General features: G+C 43.0%; 1 protein-coding gene across 1 annotated transcript in view; it reads left to right on the top strand.

Moving 5' to 3' along the window:
• Positions 1 to 2443: 2443 nt before the first annotated feature.
• ap5s1 (adaptor related protein complex 5 subunit sigma 1) overlaps positions 2444 to 20586 on the top strand; it is a 33011-nt gene continuing 14868 nt past the window's right edge. The window contains exon 1 of the mRNA XM_046364669.1: positions 2444 to 2764. Coding sequence (XP_046220625.1) covers positions 2583 to 2764 — 182 coding nt within the window. The 5' untranslated portion in view covers positions 2444 to 2582. The remainder of the gene's footprint in view (positions 2765 to 20586) is intronic.

Consider the following 20586-nt stretch of genomic DNA (forward strand, 5'->3'; position numbering starts at 1 on the left):
GAGCCAATGGCCATGAGGTAAATTGAGCCAATGGCCATGAGGTAAATTGAGCCAATGGCCATGAGGTAAATTGAGCCAATGTAAGTGTTTTCTTCCCAGGTGTAATGCAATGCATTATCACTGGGATATGAGGTAACACCAAGGCCTTGCCTATGTACAAATAATGACAAATATATATACTAAGTACAAAGTGTATGGTAGGTGTTAAAGGCCTTATCTGAGAACATTGAATATAGTTTGCATAAGAATTTAGGCCTGTTGTAGGTAGAATTTAGGCATGTTGTAGGTAGAATTTAGGCCTGTTGTAGGTAGAATTTAGGCCTGTTGTAGGTAGAATTTAGGCATGTTGTAGGTAGAATTTAGGCCTGTTATAGGTATAATTTAGGCATAGTGTAAGTAGAATTTAGGCATGTTGTAGGTAGAATTTAGGCCTGTTGTAGGTAGAATTTAGGTCTGTTGTAGGTAGAATTTAGGCATGTTGTAGGTAGAATTTAGGCATGTTGTAGGTAGAATTTAGGCCTGTTGTAGGTATAATTTAGGCCTGTTATAGGTATAATTTAGGCATAGTGTAAGTAGAATTTAGGTCTGTTGTAGGTAGGATTTAGGCCTGTTGTAGGTAGAATTTAGGCTGGTTGTAGGTAGGATTTAGGCCTGTTGTAGGTATGATTTAGGCATAGTGTAAGTAAAATTTAGGCCTGTTGTAGGTAGGATTTAGGCCTGTTGTAGGTAGAATTTAGGCCTGTTGTAGGTAGAATTTAGGCCTGTTGTAGGTAGAATTTAGGCCTGTTGTAGGTAGGATTTAGGCATGTTGTAGGTAGAATTTAGGCATGTTGTAGGTAGAATTTAGGCCTGTTGTAGGTAGAATTTAGGCCTGTTGTAGGTAGGATTTAGGCATGTTGTAGGTAGAATTTAGGCATGTTGTAGGTAGGATTTAGGCCTGTTGTAGGTAGGATTTAGGCCTGTTGTAGGTAGAATTTAGGCCTGTTGTAGATAGAATTTAGGCCTGTTGTAGATAGAATTTAGGCCTGTTGTAGGTAGGATTTAGGTCTGTTGTAGGTAGGATTTAGGCCTGTTGTAGGTAGGATTTAGGCCTGTTGTAGGTAGAATTTAGGCCTGTTGTAGTTAGAATTTAGGCCTGTTGTAGGTAGGATTTAGGTCTGTTGTAGGTAGGATTTAGGCCTGTTGTAGGTAGAATTTAGGCATGTTGTAGGTAGAATTTAGGCCTGTTGTAGGTAGAATTTAGGCCTGTTGTAGATAGAATTTAGGCCTGTTGTAGGTAGGATTTAGGTCTGTTGTAGGTAGGATTTAGGCATGTTGTAGGTAGGATTTAGGCCTGTTGTAGATAGAATTTAGGCCTGTTGTAGGTAGAATTTCAGCCTGTTGTAGGTAGAATTTAGGCCTGTTGTAGGTAGGATTTCAGCCTGTTGTAGAATTTAGGCCTGTTGTAGGTAGGATTTCAGCCTGTTGTAGAATTTAGGCCTGTTGTAGGTAGGATTTCAGCCTGTTGTAGAATTTAGGCCTGTTGTAGGTAGGATTTCAGCCTGTTGTAGGTAGGATTTCAGCCTGTTGTAGAATTTAGGCCTGTTGTAGGTAGAATTTAGGCCTAAATGTAAACTGAAAAGCACAATACATGATCTATAATATGATACATAAAGAATCTATTTTTTTTCTGAGTGAAACCCTAAAGTAAAATACAGTGATACAGTAAAAATATCTGTACTTTACTTCACTATTTATATTTTTGACAGCTTTTCCTTCACCACATTCCTAAAGAAAATTATGTACTTTTTACTTCATATATTACCCCTGACACCCAAAAGTACTCGTTACATTTTGAAAGCTTGGCAGGACAGGAAAATGGTCTAATTCACCAACTAAACAGAGAACATCCCAATCATTCATGGCAGTAAAGCTCTGATCTGGAGGACTCTCTAAACACATGCTTCATTTGTAAATGGAGAGTTGGAGAGTGCCCCTGGCTGTCTGTAAATTAAACAAAACAAGAACACGCTGCTGTCTGGTTTGCTTAATATCAGGACTTTGAAATTATTAATACTTTCACTTATGTTACTTATGTATAGTTTAGCAATTACATATACTTTTGATAATTAAGTATATTTAAAAGCAAGTACTTTGACTTTTACTTGAGTCATTTTCTATTAAGGTATCTTTACGTTTACTCAAGTATGACAATTGGGTACTTTTTAAACCACTGGTAAATTCGGATCCACTCATTCGGTTTCAATCGATGAACACATTTCTTCATGCTCTCTCTCTCTCTCTCTCTCTCTCTCTCTCTCTCTCTCTCTCTCTCTCTCTCTCTCTCTCTCTCTCTCTCTCTCTCTCTCTCTCTCTCTCTCTCTCTCTCTCTCTCTCTCTCTCTCTCTCTCTCTCTCTCTCTCTCTCTACGCTGACAGTGGCGCCCTCTAGTGTTGCCTCCAAATGACTGCATCTGTCTTGTCACCTGATCGAACCCAGGAAGCAAAGCGTAACAAGCCCTGCAATCTGGCATCCCTGTCGTTATCGACAGAGAAAGACGAACTAGATCGATATCTTAGTTCATTAAGTCACACAGCGACACCATGGTTCAATGTTTCCTGATCCATACCGTTAACCCGGTAAGCACTCTGGCCCCCGGGGAGAGCCGCGTGCTCTACTCCCGTGTGTTTGGACCGGAGGAGGGCGCGCTGACCGGGGCGGACAGTGAACTGGGACCGGAACAGAGGCGGCTTCTGCAAAATGAGAAGGTAGCGGTGGTGGCGAGGTGAGCGACGGTCCTGGAACCTGTACTACAAATACAATGTTGTTGCATGCAGTTTTGACATACAGGCGAGGCCACTAACGTGACAATCCTGTAATGTCAAATATGAACGTGACTGCGTCAGCTTCTTTGAATGCACAATACTGTAAGTAGGTCATCGTCTACAGTAGTGTTCTATATAGGGTCCTGGTCTACAGTAGTGTTCTATATAGGGTCCTGGTCTACAGTAGTGTTCTATATAGGGTCATCGTCTACAGTAGTGTTCTATATAGGGTCCTGGTCTACAGTAGTGTTCTATATAGGGTCCTGGTCTACAGTAGTGTTCTATATAGGGTCCTGGTCTACAGTAGTGTTCTATATAGGGTCATCGTCTACAGTAGTGTTCTATATAGGGTCCTGGTCTACAGTAGTGTTCTATATAGGGTCCTGGTCTACAGTAGTGTTCTATATAGGGTCATCGTCTACAGTAGTGTTCTATATAGGGTCCTGGTCTACAGTAGTGTTCTATATAGGGTCCTGGTCTACAGTAGTGTTCTATATAGGGTCATCGTCTACAGTAGTGTTCTATATAGGGTCCTGGTCTACAGTAGTGTTCTATATAGGGTCCTGGTCTACAGTAGTGTTCTATATAGGGTCATCGTCTACAGTAGTGTTCTATATAGGGTCCTGGTCTACAGTAGTGTTCTATATAGGGTCCTGGTCTACAGTAGTGTTCTATATAGGGTCCTGGTCTACAGTAGTGTTCTATATAGGGTCCTGGTCTACAGTAGTGTTCTATATAGGGAATAGGGCTCTGGTCTACAGTAGTGTTCTATATAGGGAATAGGGCTCTGGTCTACAGTAGTGTTCTATATAGGGTCCTGGTCAACAGTAGTGTTCTATATAGGGTCCTGGTCAACAGTAGTGTTCTATATAGGGTCCTGGTCAACAGTAGTGTTCTATATAGGGTCCTGGTCAACAGTAGTGTTCTATATAGGGTCCTGGTCAACAGTAGTGTTCTATATAGGGTCCTGGTCTACAGTAGTGTTCTATATAGGGTCCTGGTCAACAGTAGTGTTCTATATAGGGTCCTGGTCAACAGTAGTGTTCTATATAGGGTCCTGGTCAACAGTAGTGTTCTATATAGGGTCCTGGTCTACAGTAGTGTTCTATATAGGGTCCTGGTCAACAGTAGTGTTCTATATAGGGTCCTGGTCAACAGTAGTGTTCTATATAGGGTCCTGGTCAACAGTAGTGTTCTATATAGGGTCCTGGTCAACAGTAGTGTTCTATATAGGGTCCTGGTCAACAGTAGTGTTCTATATAGGGTCCTGGTCAACAGTAGTGTTCTATATAGGGTCCTGGTCAACAGTAGTGTTCTATATAGGGTCCTGGTCAACAGTAGTGTTCTATATAGGGTCCTGGTCTACAGTAGTGTTCTATATAGGGTCCTGGTCAAGTAGTGTTCAGTAGTGTTTCTATATAGGGTCCTGGTCAACAGTAGTGTTCTATATAGGGTCCTGGTCAACAGTAGTGTTCTATATAGGGTCCTGGTCTACAGTAGTGTTCTATATAGGGTCCTGGTCAACAGTAGTGTTCTATATAGGGTCCTGGTCAACAGTAGTGTTCTATATAGGGTCCTGGTCCTGGTCAACAGTAGTGTTCTATATAGGGTCCTGGTCTACAGTAGTGTTCTATATAGGGTCCTGGTCTACAGTAGTGTTCTATATAGGGTCCCTGGTCTAACAGTAGTGTTCTATATAGGGTCCTGGTCAACAGTAGTGTTCTATAGGGTCCTGGTCAGGGCCCTGGTCAACAGTAGTGTTCTATATAGGGTCCTGGTCTACAGTAGTGTTCTATATAGGGTCCTGGTCTACAGTAGTGTTCTATATAGGGTCCTGGTCTACAGTAGTGTTCTATATAGGGTCCTGGTCAACAGTAGTGTTCTATATAGGGTCCTGGTCTACAGTAGTGTTCTATATAGGGTCCTGGTCAACAGTAGTGTTCTATATAGGGTCCTGGTCAACAGTAGTGTTCTATATAGGGTCCTGGTCAACAGTAGTGTTCTATATAGGGTCCTGGTCTACAGTAGTGTTCTATATAGGGTCCTGGTCTACAGTAGTGTTCTATATAGGGTCCTGGTCTACAGTAGTGTTCTATATAGGGTCCTGGTCTACAGTAGTGTTCTATATAGGGTCCTGGTCTACAGTAGTGTTCTATATAGGGTCCTGGTCTACAGTAGTGTTCTATATAGGGTCCTGGTCTAGTGTTCAGTAGTGTTCTAGTGTTCTATAGGGTCCTGGTCTACAGTAGTGTTCTATATAGGGTCCTGGTCTACAGTAGTGTTCTATATAGGGTCCTGGTCTACAGTAGTGTTCTATATAGGGTCCTGGTCTACAGTAGTGTTCTATATAGGGTCCTGGTCTACAGTAGTGTTCTATATAGGGTCCTGGTCTACAGTAGTGTTCTATATAGGGTCCTGGTCTACAGTAGTGTTCTATATAGGGTCCTGGTCTACAGTAGTGTTCTATATAGGGTCCTGGTCTACAGTAGTGTTCTATATAGGGTCCTGGTCTACAGTAGTGTTCTATATAGGGTCCTGGTCTACAGTAGTGTTCTATATAGGGTCCTGGTCTACAGTAGTGTTCTATATAGGGTCCTGGTCTACAGTAGTGTTCTATATAGGGTCCTGGTCTACAGTAGTGTTCTATATAGGGTCCTGGTCTACAGTAGTGTTCTATATAGGGTCCTGGTCTACAGTAGTGTTCTATATAGGGTCCTGGTCTACAGTAGTGTTCTATATAGGGTCCTGGTCTACAGTAGTGTTCTATATAGGGTCCTGGTCTACAGTAGTGTTCTATATAGGGTCCTGGTCTACAGTAGTGTTCTATATAGGGTCCTGGTCTACAGGTTCTACAGTAGTGTTCTAGTCCTGGTCTACAGTTCTATATAGGGTCCTGGTCTACAGTAGTGTTCTATATAGGGTCCTGGTCTACAGTAGTGTTCTATATAGGGTCCTGGTCTACAGTAGTGTTCTATATAGGGTCCTGGTCTACAGTAGTGTTCTATATAGGGTCCTGGTCTACAGTAGTGTTCTATATAGGGTCCTGGTCTACAGTAGTGTTCTATATAGGGTCCTGGTCTACAGTAGTGTTCTATATAGGGTCCTGGTCTACAGTAGTGTTCTATATAGGGTCCTGGTCTACAGTAGTGTTCTATATAGGGTCCTGGTCTACAGTAGTGTTCTATATAGGGTCCTGGTCTACAGTAGTGTTCTATATAGGGTCCTGGTCTACAGTAGTGTTCTATATAGGGTCCTGGTCTACAGTAGTGTTCTATATAGGGTCCTGGTCTACAGTAGTGTTTCTATATAGGGTCCTGGTCTACAGTAGTGTTCTATATAGGGAATTCTAGGGTCCTGGTCTACAGTAGTGTTCTATATAGGGTCCTGGTCTACAGTAGTGTTCTATATAGGGTCCTGTGTCTACAGTAGTGTTCTATATAGGGTCCTGGTCTACAGTCTATATAGGGTCCTGGTCTACAGTAGTGTTCTATATAGGGTCCTGGTCTACAGTAGTGTTCTATATAGGGTCCTGGTCTACAGTAGTGTTCTATATAGGGTCCTGGTCTACAGTAGTGTTCTATATAGGGTCCTGGTCTACAGTAGTGTTCTATATAGGGTCCTGGTCTACAGTAGTGTTCTATATAGGGTCCTGGTCTACAGTAGTGTTCTATAGGGTCCTGGTCTACATAGGGTCCTGGTCTACAGTAGTGTTCTATATAGGGTCCTGGTCTACAGTAGTGTTCTATATAGGGTCCTGGTCTACAGTAGTGTTCTATATAGGGTCCTGGTCTACAGTAGTGTTCTATATAGGGTCCTGGTCTACAGTAGTGTTCTATATAGGGTCCTGGTCTACAGTAGTGTTCTATATAGGGTCCTGGTCTACAGTAGTGTTCTATATAGGGTCCTGGTCTACAGTAGTGTTCTATATAGGGTCCTGGTCTACAGTAGTGTTCTATATAGGGTCCTGGTCTACAGTAGTGTTCTATATAGGGTCCTGGTCTACAGTAGTGTTCTATATAGGGTCCTGGTCTACAGTAGTGTTCTATATAGGGTCCTGGTCTACAGTAGTGTTCTATATAGGGTCCTGGTCTACAGTAGTGTTCTATATAGGGTCCTGGTCTACAGTAGTGTTCTATATAGGGTCCTGGTCTACAGTAGTGTTCTATATAGGGTCCTGGTCTACAGTAGTGTTCTATATAGGGTCCTGGTCTACAGTAGTGTTCTATATAGGGTCCTGGTCTACAGTAGTGTTCTATATAGGGTCCTGGTCTACAGTAGTGTTCTATATAGGGTCCTGGTCTACAGTAGTGTTCTATATAGGGTCCTGGTCTACAGTAGTGTTCTATATAGGGTCCTGGTCTACAGTAGTGTTCTATATAGGGTCCTGGTCAACAGTAGTGTTCTATATAGGGCCCTGGTCTACAGTAGTGTTCTATATAGGGTCCTGGTCAACAGTAGTGTTCTACAGTAGTGTTCTAGTGTTCTATAGGGTCCTGGTCAACAGTAGTGTTCTATATAGGGTCCTGGTCAACAGTAGTGTTCTATATAGGGTCCTGGTCTACAGTAGTGTTCTATATAGGGTCCTGGTCTACAGTAGTGTTCTATATAGGGTCCTGGTCTACAGTAGTGTTCTATATAGGGTCCTGGTCAACAGTAGTGTTCTATATAGGGTCCTGGTCAACAGTAGTGTTCTATATAGGGTCCTGGTCTACAGTAGTGTTCTATATAGGGTCCTGGTCTACAGTAGTGTTCTATATAGGGCCCTGGTCAACAGTAGTGTTCTATATAGGGAATAGGGTCCTGGTCAACAGTAGTGTTCTATATAGGGAATAGGGCCCTGGTCAACAGTAGTGTTCTATATTGGGAATAGGGCCCTGGTCAACAGTAGTGTTCTATATAGGGAATAGGGCCCTGGTCAACAGTAGTGTTCTATATAGGGAATAGGGTCCTGGTCTACAGTAGTGTTCTATATAGGTTCCTGGTCTACAGTAGTGTTCTATATAGGTTCCTGGTCTACAGTAGTGTTCTATATAGGGAATAGGGTCCTGGTCTACAGTAGTGTTCTATATAGGTTCCTGGTCTACAGTAGTGTTCTATATAGGGAATAGGGTCCTGGTCAACAGTAGTGTTCTATATAGGGTCCTGGTCTACAGTAGTGTTCTATATAGGGTCCTGGTCTACAGTAGTGTTCTATATAGGGTCCTGGTCTACAGTAGTGTTCTATATAGGGAATAGGGCCCTGGTCTACAGTAGTGTTCTATATAGGGTCCTGGTCTACAGTAGTGTTCTATATAGGGTCCTGGTCTACAGTAGTGTTCTATATAGGGTCCTGGTCTACAGTAGTGTTCTATATAGGGTCCTGGTCTACAGTAGTGTTCTATATAGGGAATAGGGCCCTGGTCTACAGTAGTGTTCTATATAGGGCTCTGGTCTACAGTAGTGTTCTATATAGGGAATAGGGCTCTGGTCTACAGTAGTGTTCTATATAGGGAATAGGGCCCTGGTCAACAGTAGTGTTCTATATAGGGAATAGGGTCCTGGTCTACAGTAGTGTTCTATATAGGTTCCTGGTCTACAGTAGTGTTCTATATAGGTTCCTGGTCTACAGTAGTGTTCTATATAGGGAATAGGGTCCTGGTCTACAGTAGTGTTCTATATAGGTTCCTGGTCTACAGTAGTGTTCTATATAGGGAATAGGGTCCTGGTCAACAGTAGTGTTCTATATAGGGTCCTGGTCTACAGTAGTGTTCTATATAGGGTCCTGGTCTACAGTAGTGTTCTATATAGGGAATAGGGCCCTGGTCTACAGTAGTGTTCTATATAGGGTCCTGGTCTACAGTAGTGTTCTATATAGGGTCCTGGTCTACAGTAGTGTTCTATATAGGGTCCTGGTCTACAGTAGTGTTCTATATAGGGTCCTGGTCTACAGTAGTGTTCTATATAGGGAATAGGGCCCTGGTCTACAGTAGTGTTCTATATAGGGCTCTGGTCTACAGTAGTGTTCTATATAGGGAATAGGGCTCTGGTCTACAGTAGTGTTCTATATAGGGAATAGGGCTCTGGTCTACAGTAGTGTTCTATATAGGGAATAGGGCTCTGGTCTACAGTAGTGTTCTATATAGGGAATAGGGTCCTGGTCTACAGTAGTGTTCTATATAGGGAATAGGGCTCTGGTCTACAGTAGTGTTCTATATAGGGTCCTGGTCTACAGTAGTGTTCTATATAGGGTCCTGGTCAACAGTAGTGTTCTATATAGGGTCCTGGTCAACAGTAGTGTTCTATATAGGGTCCTGGTCTACAGTAGTGTTCTATATAGGGTCCTGGTCTACAGTAGTGTTCTATATAGGGTCCTGGTCAACAGTAGTGTTCTATATAGGGTCCTGGTCAACAGTAGTGTTCTATATAGGGTCCTGGTCTACAGTAGTGTTCTATATAGGGTCCTGGTCAACAGTAGTGTTCTATATAGGGTCCTGGTCTACAGTAGTGTTCTATATAGGGTCCTGGTCTACAGTAGTGTTCTATATAGGGCTCTGGTCTACAGTAGTGTTCTATATAGGGAATAGGGCCCTGGTCAACAGTAGTGTTCTATATAGGGAATAGGGTCCTGGTCTACAGTAGTGTTCTATATAGGTTCCTGGTCTACAGTAGTGTTCTATATAGGTTCCTGGTCTACAGTAGTGTTCTATATAGGGAATAGGGTCCTGGTCTACAGTAGTGTTCTATATAGGTTCCTGGTCTACAGTAGTGTTCTATATAGGGAATAGGGTCCTGGTCAACAGTAGTGTTCTATATAGGGTCCTGGTCTACAGTAGTGTTCTATATAGGGTCCTGGTCTACAGTAGTGTTCTATATAGGGTCCTGGTCTACAGTAGTGTTCTATATAGGGAATAGGGCCCTGGTCTACAGTAGTGTTCTATATAGGGTCCTGGTCTACAGTAGTGTTCTATATAGGGTCCTGGTCTACAGTAGTGTTCTATATAGGGTCCTGGTCTACAGTAGTGTTCTATATAGGGTCCTGGTCTACAGTAGTGTTCTATATAGGGAATAGGGCCCTGGTCTACAGTAGTGTTCTATATAGGGCTCTGGTCTACAGTAGTGTTCTATATAGGGAATAGGGCTCTGGTCTACAGTAGTGTTCTATATAGGGAATAGGGCCCTGGTCAACAGTAGTGTTCTATATAGGGAATAGGGTCCTGGTCTACAGTAGTGTTCTATATAGGTTCCTGGTCTACAGTAGTGTTCTATATAGGTTCCTGGTCTACAGTAGTGTTCTATATAGGGAATAGGGTCCTGGTCTACAGTAGTGTTCTATATAGGTTCCTGGTCTACAGTAGTGTTCTATATAGGGAATAGGGTCCTGGTCAACAGTAGTGTTCTATATAGGGTCCTGGTCTACAGTAGTGTTCTATATAGGGTCCTGGTCTACAGTAGTGTTCTATATAGGGTCCTGGTCTACAGTAGTGTTCTATATAGGGAATAGGGCCCTGGTCTACAGTAGTGTTCTATATAGGGTCCTGGTCTACAGTAGTGTTCTATATAGGGTCCTGGTCTACAGTAGTGTTCTATATAGGGTCCTGGTCTACAGTAGTGTTCTATATAGGGTCCTGGTCTACAGTAGTGTTCTATATAGGGAATAGGGCCCTGGTCTACAGTAGTGTTCTATATAGGGCTCTGGTCTACAGTAGTGTTCTATATAGGGAATAGGGCTCTGGTCTACAGTAGTGTTCTATATAGGGAATAGGGCTCTGGTCTACAGTAGTGTTCTATATAGGGAATAGGGCTCTGGTCTACAGTAGTGTTCTATATAGGGAATAGGGTCCTGGTCTACAGTAGTGTTCTATATAGGGAATAGGGCTCTGGTCTACAGTAGTGTTCTATATAGGGTCCTGGTCTACAGTAGTGTTCTATATAGGGTCCTGGTCTACAGTAGTGTTCTATATAGGGAATAGGGCTCTGGTCTACAGTAGTGTTCTATATAGGGTCCTGGTCTACAGTAGTGTTCTATATAGGGCTCTGGTCTACAGTAGTGTTCTATATAGGGAATAGGGTCCTGGTCTACAGTAGTGTTCTATATAGGGAATAGGGCTCTGGTCTACAGTAGTGTTCTATATAGGGAATAGGGCTCTGGTCTACAGTAGTGTTCTATATAGGGTCCTGGTCTACAGTAGTGTTCTATATAGGGCTCTGGTCTACAGTAGTGTTCTATATAGGGAATAGGGCTCTGGTCTACAGTAGTGTTCTATATAGGGAATAGGGCTCTGGTCTACAGTAGTGTTCTATATAGGGAATAGGGCTCTGGTCTACAGTAGTGTTCTATATAGGGAATAGGGCTCTGGTCTACAGTAGTGTTCTATATAGGGAATAGGGTCCTGGTCTACAGTAGTGTTCTATATAGGGAATAGGGCTCTGGTCTACAGTAGTGTTCTATATAGGGTCCTGGTCTACAGTAGTGTTCTATATAGGGTCCTGGTCTACAGTAGTGTTCTATATAGGGAATAGGGCTCTGGTCTACAGTAGTGTTCTATATAGGGTCCTGGTCTACAGTAGTGTTCTATATAGGGCTCTGGTCTACAGTAGTGTTCTATATAGGGAATAGGGTCCTGGTCTACAGTAGTGTTCTATATAGGGAATAGGGCTCTGGTCTACAGTAGTGTTCTATATAGGGAATAGGGTTCTGGTCTACAGTAGTGTTCTATATAGGGAATAGGGCTCTGGTCAACAGTAGTGTTCTATATAGGGAATAGGGCTCTGGTCTACAGTAGTGTTCTATATAGGGAATAGGGTTCTGGTCTACAGTAGTGTTCTATATAGGGAATAGGGTCCTGGTCAACAGTAGTGTTCTATATAGGGTCCTGGTCTACAGTAGTGTTCTATATAGGGTCCTGGTCTACAGTAGTGTTCTATATAGGGAATAGGGTCCTGGTCAACAGTAGTGTTCTATATAGGGAATAGGGCCCTGGTCAACAGTAGTGTTCTATATAGGGAATAGGGCTCTGGTCTACAGTAGTGTTCTATATAGGGAATAGGGCTCTGGTCTACAGTAGTGTTCTATATAGGGAATAGGGCCCTGGTCAACAGTAGTGTTCTATATAGGGAATAGGGCTCTGGTCTACAGTAGTGTTCTATATAGGGAATAGGGCTCTGGTCAACAGTAGTGTTCTATATAGGGAATAGGGCTCTGGTCTACAGTAGTGTTCTATATAGGGAATAGGGCTCTGGTCTACAGTAGTGTTCTATATAGGGAATAGGGCTCTGGTCAACAGTAGTGTTCTATATAGGGAATAGGGCTCTGGTCAACAGTAGTGTTCTATATAGGGAATAGGGCTCTGGTCTACAGTAGTGTTCTATATAGGGAATAGGGTCCTGGTCTACAGTAGTGTTCTATATAGGGTCCTGGTCTACAGTAGTGTTCTATATAGGGAATAGGGCTCTGGTCAACAGTAGTGTTCTATATAGGGTCCTGGTCTACAGTAGTGTTCTATATAGGGAATAGGGCTCTGGTCAACAGTAGTGTTCTATATAGGGTCCTGGTCTACAGTAGTGTTCTATATAGGGAATAGGGCTCTGGTCAACAGTAGTGTTCTATATAGGGTCCTGGTCTACAGTAGTGTACTATATAGGGTCCTGGTCTACAGTAGTGTTCTATATAGGGTCCTGGTCTACAGTAGTGTTCTATATAGGGTCCTGGTCTACAGTAGTGTTCTATATAGGGTCCTGGTCTACAGTAGTGTTCTATATAGGGTCCTGGTCTACAGTAGTGTTCTATATAGGGTCCTGGTCTACAGTAGTGTTCTATATAGGGTCCTGGTCTACAGTAGTGTTCTATATAGGGTCCTGGTCTACAGTAGTGTTCTATATAGGGTCCTGGTCTACAGTAGTGTTCTATATAGGGAATAGGGCTCTGGTCAACAGTAGTGTTCTATATAGGGTCCTGGTCTACAGTAGTGTTCTATATAGGGTCCTGGTCTACAGTAGTGTTCTATATAGGGTCCTGGTCTACAGTAGTGTACTATATAGGGTCCTGGTCTACAGTAGTGTTCTATATAGGGTCCTGGTCTACAGTAGTGTTCTATATAGGGTCCTGGTCTACAGTAGTGTTCTATATAGGGTCCTGGTCTACAGTAGTGTTCTATATAGGGTCCTGGTCTACAGTAGTGTTCTATATAGGGTCCTGGTCTACAGTAGTGTTCTATATAGGGTCCTGGTCTACAGTAGTGTACTATATAGGGTCCTGGTCAACAGTAGTGTTCTATATAGGGAATAGGGTCCTGGTCAACAGTAGTGTACTATATAGGGTCCTGGTCTACAGTAGTGTTCTATATAGGGTCCTGGTCAACAGTAGTGTTCTATATAGGGTCCTGGTCAACAGTAGTGTTCTATATAGGGTCCTGGTCTACAGTAGTGTTCTATATAGGGTCCTGGTCTACAGTAGTGTACTATATAGGGTCCTGGTCAACAGTAGTGTTCTATATAGGGAATAGGGTCCTGGTCAACAGTAGTGTACTATATAGGGTCCTGGTCTACAGTAGTGTTCTATATAGGGTCCTGGTCTACAGTAGTGTTCTATATAGGGTCCTGGTCAACAGTAGTGTTCTATATAGGGTCCTGGTCAACAGTAGTGTTCTATATAGGGTCCTGGTCTACAGTAGTGTTCTATATAGGGTCCTGGTCTACAGTAGTGTTCTATATAGGGTCCTGGTCTACAGTAGTGTTCTATATAGGGTCCTGGTCTACAGTAGTGTTCTATATAGGGTCCTGGTCTACAGTAGTGTTCTATATAGGGTCCTGGTCAACAGTAGTGTTCTATATAGGGTCCTGGTCTACAGTAGTGTTCTATATAGGGTCCTGGTCTACAGTAGTGTTCTATATAGGGTCCTGGTCTACAGTAGTGTTCTATATAGGGTCCTGGTCTACAGTAGTGTTCTATATAGGGTCCTGGTCAACAGTAGTGTTCTATATAGGGAATAGGGCTCTGGTCAACAGTAGTGTTCTATATAGGGTCCTGGTCAACAGTAGTGTTCTATATAGGGTCCTGGTCTACAGTAGTGTTCTATATAGGGTCCTGGTCTACAGTAGTGTTCTATATAGGGTCCTGGTCTACAGTAGTGTTCTATATAGGGTCCTGGTCTACAGTAGTGTTCTATATAGGGTCCTGGTCTACAGTAGTGTACTATATAGGGTCCTGGTCAACAGTAGTGTTCTATATAGGGAATAGGGTCCTGGTCAACAGTAGTGTACTATATAGGGTCCTGGTCTACAGTAGTGTTCTATATAGGGTCCTGGTCAACAGTAGTGTTCTATATAGGGTCCTGGTCAACAGTAGTGTTCTATATAGGGTCCTGGTCTACAGTAGTGTTCTATATAGGGTCCTGGTCTACAGTAGTGTACTATATAGGGTCCTGGTCAACAGTAGTGTTCTATATAGGGAATAGGGTCCTGGTCAACAGTAGTGTACTATATAGGGTCCTGGTCTACAGTAGTGTTCTATATAGGGTCCTGGTCTACAGTAGTGTTCTATATAGGGTCCTGGTCAACAGTAGTGTTCTATATAGGGTCCTGGTCAACAGTAGTGTTCTATATAGGGTCCTGGTCTACAGTAGTGTTCTATATAGGGTCCTGGTCTACAGTAGTGTTCTATATAGGGTCCTGGTCTACAGTAGTGTTCTATATAGGGTCCTGGTCTACAGTAGTGTTCTATATAGGGTCCTGGTCTACAGTAGTGTTCTATATAGGGTCCTGGTCAACAGTAGTGTTCTATATAGGGTCCTGGTCTACAGTAGTGTTCTATATAGGGTCCTGGTCTACAGTAGTGTTCTATATAGGGTCCTGGTCTACAGTAGTGTTCTATATAGGGTCCTGGTCTACAGTAGTGTTCTATATAGGGTCCTGGTCAACAGTAGTGTTCTATATAGGGAATAGGGCTCTGGTCAACAGTAGTGTTCTATATAGGGTCCTGGTCAACAGTAGTGTTCTATATAGGGAATAGGGCTCTGGTCTACAGTAGTGTTCTATATAGGGAATAGGGCTCTGGTCAACAGTAGTGTTCTATATAGGGAATAGGGCTCTGGTCAACAGTAGTGTTCTATATAGGGAATAGGGCTCTGGTCAACAGTAGTGTTCTATATAGGGAATAGGGCTCTGGTCAACAGTAGTGTTCTATATAGGGAATAGGGCTCTGGTCAACAGTAGTGTTCTATATAGGGAATAGGGCTCTGGTCAACAGTAGTGTTCTATATAGGGCCCTGGTCTACAGTAGTGTTCTATATAGGGAATAGGGCTCTGGTCAACAGTAGTGTTCTATATAGGGCTCTGGTCAACAGTAGTGTTCTATATAGGGAATAGGGCTCTGGTCAACAGTAGTGTTCTATATAGGGAATAGGGCTCTGGTCAACAGTAGTGTTCTATATAGGGAATAGGGCTCTGGTCAACAGTAGTGTTCTATATAGGGAATAGGGCTCTGGTCAACAGTAGTGTTCTATATAGGGAATAGGGCTCTGGTCAACAGTAGTGTTCTATATAGGGAATAGGGCTCTGGTCAACAGTAGTGTTCTATATAGGGAATAGGGCTCTGGTCAACAGTAGTGTTCTATATAGGGAATAGGGCTCTGGTCAACAGTAGTGTTCTATATAGGGAATAGGGCTCTGGTCAACAGTAGTGTTCTATATAGGGTCCTGGTCTACAGTAGTGTTCTATATAGGGTCCTGGTCAACAGTAGTGTTCTATATAGGGTCCTGGTCTACAGTAGTGTTCTATATAGGGTCCTGGTCTACAGTAGTGTTCTATATAGGGTCCTGGTCTACAGTAGTGTTCTATATAGGGTCCTGGTCTACAGTAGTGTTCTATATAGGGTCCTGGTCAACAGTAGTGTTCTATATAGGGTCCTGGTCAACAGTAGTGTTCTATATAGGGTCCTGGTCTAAGTAGTGTTCTGGTCAACAGTAGTGTTCTATATAGGGTCCTGGTCTACAGTAGTGTTCTATATAGGGTCCTGGTCAACAGTAGTGTTCTATATAGGGTCCTGGTCTACAGTAGTGTTCTATATAGGGTCCTGGTCTACAGTAGTGTTCTATATAGGGTCCTGGTCAACAGTAGTGTTCTATATAGGGTCCTGGTCTACAGTAGTGTTCTATATAGGGAATAGGGTCCTGGTCAACAGTAGTGTTCTATATAGGGTCCTGGTCTACAGTAGTGTTCTATATAGGGTCCTGGTCAACAGTAGTGTTCTATATAGGGTCCTGGTCTACAGTAGTGTTCTATATAGGGTCCTGGTCAACAGTAGTGTTCTATATAGGGTCCTGGTCTACAGTAGTGTTCTATATAGGGTCCTGGTCTACAGTAGTGTTCTATATAGGGAATAGGGTCCTGGTCAACAGTAGTGTTCTATATAGGGAATAGGGTCCTGGTCAACAGTAGTGTTCTATATAGGGTCCTGGTCAACAGTAGTGTTCTATATAGGGAATAGGGTCCTGGTCAACAGTAGTGTTCTATATAGGGTCCTGGTCAACAGTAGTGTTCTATATAGGGAATAGGGTCCTGGTCAACAGTAGTGTTCTATATAGGGTCCTGGTCAACAGTAGTGTTCTATATAGGGAATAGGGTCCTGGTCAACAGTAGTGTTCTATATAGGGCCCTGGTCAACAGTAGTGTTCTATATAGGGAATAGGGCTCTGGTCAACAGTAGTGTTCTATATAGGGAATAGGGCTCTGGTCAACAGTAGTGTTCTATATAGGGAATAGGGCTCTGGTCAACAGTAGTGTTCTATATAGGGTCCTGGTCAACAGTAGTGTTCTATATAGGGTCCTGGTCTACAGTAGTGTTCTATATAGGGTCCTGGTCAACAGTAGTGTTCTATATAGGGTCCTGGTCTACAGTAGTGTTCTATATAGGGTCCTGGTCTACAGTAGTGTTCTATATAGGGAATAGGGCTCTGGTCAACAGTAGTGTTCTATATAGGGAATAGGGCCCTGGTCAACAGTAGTGTTCTATATAGGGAATAGGGTCCTGGTCAACAGTAGTGTTCTATATAGGGAATAGGGTCCTGGTCAACAGTAGTGTTCTATATAGGGAATAGGGCTCTGGTCAACAGTAGTGTTCTATATAGGGAATAGGGCTCTGGTCAACAGTAGTGTTCTATATAGGGAATAGGGTCCTGGTCAACAGTAGTGTTCTATATAGGGAATAGGGCTCTGGTCAACAGTAGTGTTCTATATAGGGAATAGGGTCCTGGTCAACAGTAGTGTTCTATATAGGGAATAGGGCTCTGGTCAACAGTAGTGTTCTATATAGGGAATAGGGTCCTGGTCAACAGTAGTGTTCTATATAGGGAATAGGGCTCTGGTCAACAGTAGTGTTCTATATAGGGAATAGGGCTCTGGTCAACAGTAGTGTTCTATATAGGGAATAGGGTCCTGGTCAACAGTAGTGTTCTATATAGGGAATAGGGCTCTGGTCAACAGTAGTGTTCTATATAGGGAATAGGGTCCTGGTCAACAGTAGTGTTCTATATAGGGAATAGGGCTCTGGTCAACAGTAGTGTTCTATATAGGGAATAGGGCTCTGGTCAACAGTAGTGTTCTATATAGGGAATAGGGCTCTGGTCAACAGTAGTGTTCTATATAGGGAATAGGGCTCTGGTCAACAGTAGTGTTCTATATAGGGAATAGGGCTCTGGTCAACAGTAGTGTTCTATATAGGGTCCTGGTCTACAGTAGTGTTCTATATAGGGAATAGGGTCCTGGTCAACAGTAGTGTTCTATATAGGGAATAGGGCTCTGGTCAACAGTAGTGTTCTATATAGGGTCCTGGTCTACAGTAGTGTTCTATATAGGGAATAGGGTCCTGGTCAACAGTAGTGTTCTATATAGGGAATAGGGCTCTGGTCAACAGTAGTGTTCTATATAGGGAATAGGGCTCTGGTCAACAGTAGTGTTCTATATAGGGAATAGGGCTCTGGTCAACAGTAGTGTTCTATATAGGGAATAGGGCTCTGGTCAACAGTAGTGTTCTATATAGGGAATAGGGCTCTGGTCAACAGTAGTGTTCTATATAGGGTCCTGGTCAACAGTAGTGTTCTATATAGGGTCCTGGTCTACAGTAGTGTTCTATATAGGGTCCTGGTCAACAGTAGTGTTCTATATAGGGTCCTGGTCAACAGTAGTGTTCTATATAGGGTCCTGGTCTACAGTAGTGTTCTATATAGGGTCCTGGTCAACAGTAGTGTTCTATATAGGGTCCTGGTCTACAGTAGTGTTCTATATAGGGTCCTGGTCTACAGTAGTGTTCTATATAGGGAATAGGGCTCTGGTCAACAGTAGTGTTCTATATAGGGAATAGGGCCCTGGTCAACAGTAGTGTTCTATATAGGGAATAGGGTCCTGGTCAACAGTAGTGTTCTATATAGTAGGGTCCTGGTCAACAGTAGTGTTCTAATAGGGAATAGGGCCTGGTCAACAGTAGTGTTCTATATAGGGAATAGGGCTCTGGTCAACAGTAGTGTTCTATATAGGGAATAGGGCTCTGGTCAACAGTAGTGTTCTATATAGGGAATAGGGCTCTGGTCAACAGTAGTGTTCTATATAGGGAATAGGGTCTGGTCAACAGTAGTGTTCTATATAGGGAATAGGGTCTGGTCAACAGTAGTGTTCTATATAGGGAATAGGGTCCTGGTCAACAGTAGTGTTCTATATAGGGAATAGGGTCTGGTCAACAGTAGTGTTCTATATAGGGAATAGGGCTCTGGTCAACAGTAGTGTTCTATATAGGGAATAGGGTCCTGGTCAACAGTAGTGTTCTATATAGGGAATAGGGTCCTGGTCAACAGTAGTGTTCTAGCTCAGTTGGTAGAGCATGGCGCTTGTAACGCCAGGGTAGTGGGTTCTCTGAATGTCAACTGTAAGTCAGTAGTGTTTATTATTATTATTATTATATTATATAGGGAATAGGGCTCTGGTCAACAGTAGTGTTCTATATAGGGAATAGGGCTCTGGTCAACAGTAGTGTTCTATATAGGGAATAGGGCTCTGGTCAACAGTAGTGTTCTATATAGGGAATAGGGCTCTGGTCAACAGTAGTGTTCTATATAGGGTCCTGGTCTACAGTAGTGTTCTATATAGGGAATAGGGTCCTGGTCAACAGTAGTGTTCTATATAGGGAATAGGGCTCTGGTCAACAGTAGTGTTCTATATAGGGTCCTGGTCTACAGTAGTGTTCTATATAGGGAATAGGGTCCTGGTCAACAGTAGTGTTCTATATAGGGAATAGGGCTCTGGTCAACAGTAGTGTTCTATATAGGGAATAGGGCTCTGGTCAACAGTAGTGTTCTATATAGGGAATAGGGCTCTGGTCTACAGTAGTGTTCTATATAGGGAATAGGGCTCTGGTCTACAGTAGTGTTCTATATAGGGAATAGGGCTCTGGTCTACAGTAGTGTTCTATATAGGGAATAGGGCTCTGGTCTACAGTAGTGTTCTATATAGGGAATAGGGCTCTGGTCTACAGTAGTGTTCTATATAGGGAATAGGGCTCTGGTCAACAGTAGTGTTCTATATAGGGAATAGGGCTCTGGTCAACAGTAGTGTTCTATATAGGGAATAGGGCTCTGGTCAACAGTAGTGTTCTATATAGGGAATAGGGCTCTGGTCAACAGTAGTGTTCTATATAGGGAATAGGGCTCTGGTCAACAGTAGTGTTCTATATAGGGAATAGGGCTCTGGTCAACAGTAGTGTTCTATATAGGGAATAGGGCTCTGGTCAACAGTAGTGTTCTATATAGGGAATAGGGCTCTGGTCAACAGTAGTGTTCTATATAGGGAATAGGGCTCTGGTCAACAGTAGTGTTCTATATAGGGAATAGGGCTCTGGTCAACAGTAGTGTTCTATATAGGGTCCTGGTCTACAGTAGTGTTCTATATAGGGAATAGGGTCTGGTCAACAGTAGTGTTCTATATAGGGAATAGGGCTCTGGTCAACAGTAGTGTTCTATATAGGGAATAGGGCTCTGGTCAACAGTAGTGTTCTATATAGGGAATAGGGCTCTGGTCAACAGTAGTGTTCTATATAGGGTCCTGGTCTACAGTAGTGTTCTATATAGGGAATAGGGTCCTGGTCAACAGTAGTGTTCTATATAGGGAATAGGGCTCTGGTCAACAGTAGTGTTCTATATAGGGTCCTGGTCTACAGTAGTGTTCTATATAGGGAATAGGGTCCTGGTCAACAGTAGTGTTCTATATAGGGAATAGGGCTCTGGTCAACAGTAGTGTTCTATATAGGGAATAGGGCTCTGGTCAACAGTAGTGTTCTATATAGGGAATAGGGCTCTGGTCAACAGTAGTGTTCTATATAGGGAATAGGGCTCTGGTCAACAGTAGTGTTCTATATAGGGAATAGGGTCCTGGTCAACAGTAGTGTTCTATATAGGGAATAGGGCTCTGGTCAACAGTAGTGTTCTATATAGGGAATAGGGCTCTGGTCAACAGTAGTGTTCTATATAGGGAATAGGGCTGGTCTGGTCAACAGTAGTGTTCTATATAGGGAATAGGGCTCCTGGTCAACAGTAGTGTTCTATATAGGGAATAGGGCTCTGGTCAACAGTAGTGTTCTATATAGGGAATAGGGCTCTGGTCAACAGTAGTGTTCTATATAGGGAATAGGGCTCTGGTCAACAGTAGTGTTCTATATAGGGAATAGGGCTCTGGTCAACAGTAGTGTTCTATATAGGGAATAGGGCTCTCCTGGTCAACAGTAGTGTTCTATATAGGGAATAGGGCTCTGGTCAACAGTAG

The sequence above is a fragment of the Oncorhynchus gorbuscha genome, linkage group LG10 (genome assembly GCF_021184085.1).
Source record: "Oncorhynchus gorbuscha isolate QuinsamMale2020 ecotype Even-year linkage group LG10, OgorEven_v1.0, whole genome shotgun sequence".
NCBI classification, from domain to species: domain Eukaryota; kingdom Metazoa; phylum Chordata; class Actinopteri; order Salmoniformes; family Salmonidae; genus Oncorhynchus; species Oncorhynchus gorbuscha.